Source organism: Tasmannia lanceolata, unplaced genomic scaffold (assembly GCF_043159265.1).
Source record: "Tasmannia lanceolata isolate RefF3 unplaced genomic scaffold, GAP_Taslan_0.1 ptg000012l, whole genome shotgun sequence".
NCBI lineage: Eukaryota > Viridiplantae > Streptophyta > Magnoliopsida > Canellales > Winteraceae > Tasmannia > Tasmannia lanceolata.
Window position 1 is genome coordinate 42,383,348 of NW_027518689.1, and position 10,562 is coordinate 42,393,909.

The 10,562-nt window shown below is 39.5% G+C and overlaps 1 protein-coding gene across 1 annotated transcript; it reads right to left on the minus strand.

Annotated features, from left to right (window-relative positions):
* Window positions 1-914: 914 nt before the first annotated feature.
* On the minus strand, window positions 915-5,047 carry LOC143888274 (uncharacterized). Its single transcript, XM_077392641.1, has 2 exons — window positions 2,416-5,047; window positions 915-1,600 (listed from the first exon to the last, which is right to left on the minus strand). Exons 1-2 carry the CDS (start codon window positions 4,928-4,930, stop codon window positions 1,293-1,295), a joined length of 2,823 nt encoding a protein of 940 aa, XP_077248756.1. The 5' UTR covers window positions 4,931-5,047; the 3' UTR covers window positions 915-1,292.
* Between the last annotated feature and the right edge of the window lie 5,515 nt (window positions 5,048-10,562).

Here is a 10,562-nt window from a genome sequence, read left to right on the forward strand (position 1 = left end):
TCCTCGATGAAATCTATTAGAGTTGGGGCTACTGGTGGTGGAGAATTTCGGTGTCTTTGCTGCTCTCTACAGGAGCTCTCATCGTCTTCAATGTCTTGCTGGAGGAGGGCCACTGATTTTTTATGCTTTTCTTTTTCGTTTTGCTTCGTACATCTAGCCCTCCCCAGACCCCGCAATGGTGGTAGCCTCGTACATCTAGCCCTCCCCAGACCTCGGTTTCTAGACCGTACCCCATTCCTGATCATGTAACCTATTAAAAATCTGCAGAGCCCATCCCTCTTTCTTTCTAAGTTGATCTGGGTATATTCCAAATATCGATAAACAGAAGACCATAACCCATCAAAGAAAATGTGATAACATGAAATTGTGACCGAGAGATTTGATAACATGAAAATGTGAAAGAAAGATGTTAAGTGTTTACAAACTCTTACTCAGGCAAGAACTTTTTTTTAACCCCTATAAAAGAGTGCAGACCAAGGGAGGACCTTAAAAATTTATAGATAGAGCAAGAAAAGTAAGACGACAAACCGTCTAGCGTCATTAAACAGGGGAGGAAACTCACAAGCCCACCCACCCAAACCTCCAGGCTACCAGAAGACCAAGTTGTTTGGGGCGAGCCAGTGATTGGCGGGATGAGTTTCTTGGTAACTCAGGTCAGTTATATTTTGTATTGACTCCGTAGCATAAAATTGCAGTTAAGTCGGGCTAGTTGATGATTGATTTGGAGAGTTCTTGAACAATCTGTTAATAGTATTGAATTCATTATGCAAGAGGTAAACGCCTTCAACAGTGGGATGACTAGAAGATCACAGGCATCGGATGTGATGGGCCATGGAAGCAAATGAATCTTAGAATTGTTCGATGAAAACAGGCCAGATCAGTTTGGATGCAAATGTGATGCCTCATATTAAATATAGATCAAATATAAAGGCGTTGCAATTTCTTGTATATATATTACAAAAGGAAAATTAAGGTCCCTGACAAGGAGAAACAACAGTGCTCGAGACTCTTCATTAAGCAGACAATTCAAAAGTTCATAGGTTCTCTGATCACACTTCAAACCAGAGACAAAACAAAACTGCAAGATGCATGGATACAAATTATAATCCAGGACTGCTTAGCAAAGAGAAAAACAGATTAAGTATTATCTTTACATGTATAAGTTGAGAGATGATAGATAACTGTCTCAAAATGTGTACATTACACCTATAGGAACCGAATAAACAGATCGGAAATTGAAATTCCTTGGACAAAACTAATACGCCCTTCTGCTGAATATATTTCATAAGGCCTTATCTTGCATTAAGAAGCATCCTCACCACATTTCTCATCTTGGGTCTTGCTTCTGGTGAGATGGTAACACAAGCCAGAGCGACCTTCAGGATTGATAGCATCTGACTGCGAACCGCGGGTGATGTTTGGCTCACACTAGAATCGAGAATATGCTCCCACCCATCATCCTGAGCCGAATGACGTAGTACCCACTTGGCTAACTCAGTTCCCTCACTAATGGGTGGTTTTCCGGTCAGTAATTCCAGTAAAACGACCCCATAACTATAGGCATTGGCAGCCATTGTCACCCTCATTGTGTAAGCATACTCTGCAACCATAAAGAACAAACTCAACATCAGTTAAAACACCTGACTATGTAGTTCTAAACTCTGGATGTCGGAGTTACTTGAAACAAACAATCAGTTTCTCAAAATAATCTTGTTTGTGTGAGCCTATGTTGCATCGGTACAGGTACGAGTGTCGAAATCCAACACGGTTTTCTAGTGTCACATCTGTCAAACTTCAAAAAGAAAGATTCGTGTATTCGTCAAAATATTTTAATTAATTTTTCAATTTTAATTCTTTACATAATAATATGTTTAAAATAAGTAATATATTAAACATATAAATAAGTGAAGTCCATATAATGTTTTATTTCCATATAAAAACTTACAATTCGGAAGGATAAAACCCAATACATGCGGTAATTGTAAAGTTGTGGTCGTAGTAGATAAAAGAGATCTAGAAGTAGTAGATAAAAGAGATCTAGAGTATCGTAGAGAATCCTAAAGTAGTGGAATCTGAAACGTGTCCGAATGAGTACTTTGCCCATTTAGAAGAATCCAATTAATATGGATGTGAAGTTGTGAACTAAATCAATGGCCAAAAGCGAAGAGCAACATATGCGTGCTTTAAAAGCGATATAACTGTTGAGTATGAATAGAAAAGGATAAAATACTAGCATAATGAATAGTATACGATCTTGAAAATCTATGGCTATGTGGTAGTTGATGCAGATAGATTTCGCTAGATTAACATCATTTCAGACCAATGAAAAAAAAAGAAGCCATGTCAAAGAACCTAGTAATTGGTTTCCCAAACCTCAAACAAGATAGAGTGGTATGGTATATATAGCTTTCTTACCTGGAGGAATGTACCCCACAGAACCAGCAACTTTAGAGAGGCTCCCAGTACTCTTGGAAGGATCGATGACCTTGTAAAGCTCAATATCTGCTATCTGAGGCTCTTTCAATGACTTCAGCAGGATGGTCTTTGTTGAAAGGTCGAGTAAGAGAACTGGGTCAGTACACCCATGGAGAAAAGACAAACCCTGAGCCACTCCAAGTGCTATGCTATATCGACATGGCCAGTCCAAGACATCTCCTGAGCTTCTGTGAAGAAAATCAAACACAGTTCCCTTGTGGGCATATTCATAAAACAGATAAGCACTATCAACAGTCAAAGCATATGCCAGAGGGGTCATAACTTTTGAATTGCTCAGCCTTCCTAAGATTTCCAATGCTTGTCTGAACCTTTCATGGTTCCCCAACTGAAACATCTTGTCACCGCAGTTAAGCTTTTTGACATAGTAACTCATTCCACAAGGCATGGAGACCTTATAGTAGGTTGAGAACCTGCTCTTCATAATGATGTTACCAGCAACTACTTCCATGGCTCTAGTGAAGTCAATACCTGATCTGTGAATGCTATTTTCAGTTATCAGATGACCACTTATAACTGCAGGCGGTTGCTCTCCTGATCGTAGATGTTCATCATCGACCCGATAGAAGCGTCTAGAGACCAATATGAGAATCATTGCCACAAAAACTATAGCAAGAAAAGCGCCTGAAATTGTCACAACAATCACCACAGCAGTAGGGATTCTTTTCTTGCGTGAGACGATATTAGGCCTCGAGTCTTGGGGAGGAGAGTCTGGGGAAGATGCGGCGAGACCCTTATTTCCAGAAATGTTAATGACGGCCCTTGGAGGGAGACGTGGAAGAGTTCCAGAAAGCTGGTTATTAGAAAGATCCAATTGTGTCAAGCTCACCAATTGAGAGAAGGATGCTGGAACCACACCTGTAAATCCATTGTTGGAGAGATCTAAAAGCTCTAAGCCGTTCAGCCTACCCAGATTATTAGGTAGGGGTCCATTGAAGTGGTTGCTGCTAAGGTTGAGGGCTATTTGCAATCCATCTGGCATTCTTGGAATTTCTCCAGAAAGATTGTTGGCCCCCAACTGGAGTTCTAAAAGTGCAGCCATGTTAGCAATCGTTTGAGGTATTGAACCACTTAGTTCATTGCCACCCAAGTTCAAATTCAAAAGTTGTGTTAAGTTCCCAATTGCTGAAGGTATTGAACCAGTAAATGAATTCTGACTGAGGTTCAGTTGAAGCAAGTTCTGTAGTTGGGAAATTTCAACAGGTATTACCCCATTTAAATAGTTTCTATTGAGCTTCACAACTGCTAGTTTTTTAAGCTCACCCAACCCTGCGGGAATAGTGCCTTGCAACTGATTCTGAGCAAGATTCAACAATGTCAAATTCACACAGTTTTCCAGCTCCAACGGAATCTCCCCGGTCAACCTGTTACTTTCCACCTCAAGATATGCCAAATTAAAGAGCTCCCCAATAACAGAAGGTATGGGCCCATTGAGTGAATTGAAGCTTAATCGCAAGCGGAACATGTTCCGAGAGATGTTCACAGGGATTGCTCCTACTAACGAATTGGCTGTTAGATCAACGACCTGTAAATTTGAAGATGACAGAAAGTCTGATGGAATTGAGCCTTGTATATTGTTATAGCTAAGGTCCAAACTCCTCAGGTATCCGGAAATTCCCCGAGGTATCGATCCGGTGAACATGTTCAGGTTTGCAGCAAAACGTGACAGGGTGTTGATCCTTGAAAGACTTCGAGGGATTACTCCAGTCAGTCTATTGGAAGAGAGGATGAGAATTTCTAACTTGGAAAGCTCTCCTATCTTATCAGGAACAAACCCAGAAATATAGTTAAAACTGAGATCCAAAAGAATCAGATTTGTATAATTCATGAGTCCTTCTGAGATAGGGCCTTGAAACAGGTTTCTTGAGAGCTGCAACTCCTCCAAAACCATCCCTTTTCCAAGATGGGTAGGAACAGAACCAAGGAACGAATTACTGCTTAAATTCAAGCTCCTTAGCTGAACCAACCCATCTAGTTGAAAGGTAGCATTTCCAGAAAAATTATTAAAAGACAAATCCAAGAACTCCAATCCACCAAAACCACGAAAAACAGGTAACAAACCAGACAAAATATTATTACTGAGATTCAACATCTTTAACCCATTTATGCTGCCACAATCACTGATGAAACTTTCAGGCAAAGAGGTGAGTGAATTGTCAGAGAGATCAATAGACTGTAGAGAATCAAGCTGACACAAACCCACAAGAAAATTACTGTCAGAAATGCCAAAACCAGAGAAAGAGATGTTAGTTATGGAGTTTCCAGAGCACCTAATTCCTTTCCAAGAACATGGGTTTGGATTCATATGGGATATGTTAAGGTTGGAAACAAGTCTGGTAATGATGTCTGTCTGGTTTGGGGAGAGTTGAGAGAATACAACAGGAAAACTGAGGAAAAAGAAGAAAAAGAGGAAAGACCCATTAACATACCTGCTCATTTTAGCTGGTTGGAGTATAATCTACACCAATTTTTGTTGGGGAGAATGATGTTTTTGTAGAGGAGATAAAAGTTCTTGTTTATGGGGTTTTGGAAAGGAGGAGGAAAGTGTTTGGTTGACTGAGTGGAAGACTTTGATATTGAGACTGACAGAGTTAGAGTCCGATTCTTTGACTGGAGACTACCAACAGAATCAGAGTCTTTGTGGGGCCTATCTGGACGCGTATCTTGAAACCAAAATACCCCTCGTTTTTTGTGAAAATTTAGAAAATGGTTGTGCTGGATTCTGTAAGTGGGTTTAAAACTCTCTTGGGTTCTGATGCAAATGGCGAATATTCCGAGGCATAGAAAGGACAGAGAACAGAACCAATTTCTTGCCTTCCTTTTATCCTTTTTGCCCTTTTCTGGAAGTGCTCCTTTTTCTTCTCCGTGTGGGGGCCATGGCAGGTGGGACCCACAACTGAAAAACATTATATTGGAGTTTGAACACGAGAATTGCAGGCGGAGAGAGAGACTTTTGAGAGAGAGTTTTCTAGTCGAAAGAGAAAGCTGGGAACTGGGGCCCTCTTCAACTAGACTATGTGGAAAATGCTAATGGCTTTGACACCTTGCCAGAATAATAAATTGATTTTGATTTGTGTAATTGTGTTCTCATTGCTTTAACAAAATAAGGGATTAAGAAAATGAAGATGGAGAAATTACATGGTTGCCGGCCGTGCATGCAAAGGCAGCCCCAAAATAGTGGGGCCCACATTGTTTGGGGTGATCCAAACCATTCACTAGACGGGCCCTGACATAGACAGGGTATGCCCAAAAAATCTTAAACCTCTACAAATCGGAGGGTTAGGATTATCCAATGGAGACGATTTTTTGGGCACACCCTCTCTATGTCATGGCCCGTCTAATGAATGGTTTGGATCACCCAAACAATGTAGGCCACACTGTATTTTGGGGCTCCCTAATATCTCAGATGGAGACCGTATACGGCTATGTGTCGCCTCAAATCAGCTCCATTAACTTTTCCGTGAATGGCTGAGATTAGTCTAACTGAAATGATTTTTTAACCTCAGCCATTCACACGGAAAAGCTAATGGAGCTGATTTGAGGCTACACACTATTAACGACAGAGATGAAATTGACTCTCTATCAATGGCTGAGATTAATTTAATTGAAAATGAGATTTATAAATCTCCGTCATTCACGTGAAAGTGAATGGGCTGATTTGGAGAAATGCACTTAATCCTTATAAGTATTGAAGATAGAGAATTAACTACTATTAATTAGAATTAGGGAATTCAATCTTTACACCCTTGAAAATAGGCACCCAATTTATTATTACTATATTGTTTTTGGAAAATTACATAACTTCAGCCGTTGGAAAATAAAGAGGTTTGGTGGTGCTAGTTTATTATAAAAAGACAAAGATACCCTTTATAGTGTAAGATTGTGGGCATGTAAAGGGTGTGCCCCCACACCATTCATGCACTTAAGGGGAGTTGGTAGGGCCCACCACATTGAAACAAGGTGTAAAAGTATGGAGATATTATATTCTTTGTGCCTGCCAATCCAGTATTTTTCAAAAAGTACTTTCGGGCCCACTTCATATGATGATCTAGACCGTTCAATTGTTGGGCCAAAACTTAAATAGGTTGTATCCCGTAAATCATCTCCGTAAGAAGATCCTAACCCTCCTATCTGTAGAGAGATTGCACATTATGGAAACCTCTATAGATTTGGGTTAGTATCATCCGATGCAGATGATTTACACGATACAACCTTTCTAAGTTGCGGCCCAACAAATTGATGGTTTGGATCATCATATTAAGCGAGCCGCACAACTTCAAGTGCGCACACCACATAAAACCTCTAAAGCTTGGAATGTATAATTATACCCCAACAAAAGAACACCTTCTAATTCATCCATGGATAAAACAAATTCATAGCTAGTACGATGTTAGCTAAACAACAAATGGAAATCAAAAAAGGAATTAAGCTACTGCCTGACCTGTTCTAGAAATCAACTACACTTCCCAAGGTGGCCTTAACATTATTTATGATTTAACCTACCAAGATAAGGGGAAAATAAAAAGAGAATAGAAGATAACAAATTTAGCCAAAAAGAGATAAAACACATAGTAAATTAAATTCCACTTCCATGAGTTTACATCTAGACAAAAAGAGATAAAACGCATCCTATACCATTTGATGGACCACAATGTAAATTGGTGGTGCCCCCAAAATCATTTCCATGGGATGATCCCAACCCTCTGATCTACCGAGGTTTCCATAATATGCGGTTCCTCTATACATCGGAGGGATAATCTATGTACGTTGCGTTCCATAATATGCAGTTCCTCAATACTTTTAGATAGGTGCTGGACTATAGGGGCTTATACCATATAAAAACCCAGACCCAATACACGGTTTGGGGAGTATGGGCGCAACTCGGGCGGGCTCAACCCGAACCCGACGGGTTCAACCAGGAAAATTGTCAGGTTGGGTTGAGTTCAGGTCGGATTCGGGTTTGGGTTTGGTTGAGTTTTCTCAACCTGGGTTGAGTTCGGGTTGAGGTTGAGGGCTTGGGCAACCCGAACAGAGTGAACCTGACAATTTTAATATTTTTTTCATTTTTTAAGATTAAAATCTCAGGTTGGGTCCGGTTGACCGGGTCGGATCGGGTTCGGGTTGGCAAAAAGGGTTCCTCAGGTCGGGTAGGATTGAACCTTGTCGGGTTGGAACTCGGGTCGGGTCGGGTTCTGGTTGGCCTCAACCCGACCCTACGCGACGCGAGTTGCACCCCTACTGGGGAGGGAGAATGAAAAACGCAAAGAAAGAGGGAAAGGGAAAGCGCTTCAATGTTTGATCTTCGCGTTTGAAATCAAGATTCTAAGATCACCCAATCAAGATGGGACCAATAATATTGTCTCTTTTGCTAATACCTTGTTTAGGTGTCATGCTTGCATGGTTTTAAATTTTGGTCCCCAGAACTGAAATTTCGTCCAAAATGCTGTAGCAGGTCCCGAAATGTCGATTTTTGGGCCGACTTTAGACCGAAATTACCAAAGTTTTGGCTGAAGTCTCTGAAATTTTGGCCGAAATTCTGTAAAAATATATACATATATAGTATTTTCTCGAAATTTTGGAAAATTTCAGAAATTTCAGCCGAAATTTGGTACATTTAGGCCATTCCGGTTTCGGTCTCGACCGGAATCAATTTCGGATTTCAGTCAAAATTTAAAATCATGCATGCTTGATTGGACGATCTTATACTATTGGTTTTAGTAGAGTGTGATGCTTTGTCTAATTGCCATGTGAGGCTACTTGTAATGGGCCACTAGATCAACCGTCCATATTAAACACTCATATCCCATTGGGACCGATGATGATCTTTAGGATTCAACCCTCACTGCAATACGATCTGTGCTGTCCATTGTTTTAATGTTTAGCATTAAACAACATTTTACTATGGGCACACCCTTTACGTGCCCACAATCTTACACCGTAAGGTATTCTCATCGATTAATAAAATAAAGGGTATTTTTGTCTTTTTTATAATAAACTAGCACCACCAAACCCCATTATTTTCCAACGGCTGAAGTTATGCAATTTTCCAAAAAACAATATAGTAATAATAAATTGGGTGCCTATTTTCAAGGGTGTAAAGATTGATAAAGATTGAATTCCCTAATTCTAATTAATAGTAGTTAATGCCGGCTAGGAAGCTTAAAGCTAGCGTGAAGAAAGAGCTTCTTTGAAGATATGCTTTATTGAGTTATTAAGGCTCTGTTTTGCAAGCATTTAAAACAAAAGAAAATTTAGGAAGATGTCCAAAGTGTAGTGATAAATTCGCCCCTTTCTATTACCATATTTACCCCTTATTTTTCAGAATGGACTGTACAGCCACATGTCCGATGATCCAAACCGTCCATTTGATGGGCCGCAATGTAAATAGGTTGTGCCCAAAAATTATTATCATAGGATGATCCTATCCCTCTCTGATCTATAAAGAAACTCCATATAATCAAACCTCTATAGTTCGGAGGGCTAGGATTGTCCTATGGAAATGATTTTGGGGCACAACATATTTACATTCTGACCCATCAAATGGACGGTTTGGATCATCCTATGATGTGGGCTGTACAGTCCATTTTGAAAATTTGGGGGTGAATTTGGGATGGCTATGTAGATCTTAGTTGAAGTTCGTATTCACTAGTTTCAATTTTCAAGGATATATGTGATGATGTTTGTTTGACCCGTTGAAAACCACAGGATATATAGTGTTTATATAGAGCACTTGAAGAGAAAAGATAAAAGAGGGATGCAACAAGACGGAAATCAGTTTAGTACAAAAAGAGAGGGGCCTTTATCGTGACAAGCACACAAAAAACATGCTCTTTACCATCACAAGCACACAAAAACACATGAAAGAGAGCACTAATTCCCCCATCAAAGCCAAAAACAAAATGACCAAATCATTTGTCATTTTCTCCTCTCTTTATTTGTTGGAAAGAGGTTATCTTAATCTAAACTAGTTGCCTAATCAAATTTGGTTACCTGATTGTGTTGAATAAACACTGTTGGATCATCATGGTGCTAGATTAGGCAAGTGGGTTGAATGGGTAAACCTAGCTAGATTAGGGAGCTAGCTTAAATTACCAATTAGGCTAAACTTAGTAGATAAGATTTCTAGAATCATCTCTTGCCTTGGTTATGTTTATCTCTTTCTATGTTTAACCCTTTCAGTGTTCTATATAATCACTCATTAGGGCTAATTGTATTACATCCAAGAATAATAGAATTCTCCTAATTTATCGTTTGATACACGTTGAGGCTTTAGCTTTCAAGAAGGGTCATGAGGTGAATTTACCAAAGCCAATGGGTCATAAGAGAATGTTGCCTAAAATGGCCAAGATGGACCTCGACGTATACGTTTGGAGACCGATCCTCATGTGAATGGCCATTGCCTCAATGGTCAAGAATTGGACTATAGATGCACAAGTCCTTGTCTATTGTCTGATCCTTAATTAACCACTCAATTGTTCTATAGTTAAAAGGCAAAATGGACCAATTCCAAATTGAGTAAGCTCATGTAATCTAGAATATTATAGCCCAAGCTAGAATGGGTCCCACCAGATGAACGGTGTGGATCACATACATATAGAAAACAGACACTTGCAAAGAGGGATTTTCAGTTGGTTTCACATGTTTTCTCATCTCTCATTAGTAATGACACAGGCTTTCAGTAATATCATTTTATTGCTTACAAATGCTGAAGAAACTAAGAAACACTTGGTTAAAGGGCAATTTTTATTTCATAAGAACCCTTTTATAACATGAAAAAGACAAGGGAAAAAAAACAAAACAAAAGATGTGGAATCAGGGTCGATGAGAATTTCATTTTCCAACTAAGAGAGTAATCTCAAATTAGTTTTTATATGGATGTGTGGATTATAGTCACTTCACTCCGTTCAATTTTTGGCCTACGGTGTGAATAGGTTTTGCCCCAGAAATTATTTCCATAGGATGATCCTAACCCTCCGATCTATAGAGAGATTGCACATTATGGAAATCTCTATAGATCAGAGCATTAGGATCATCTTACGAAAATGATTTCTGGGGCACAACCTATTTAT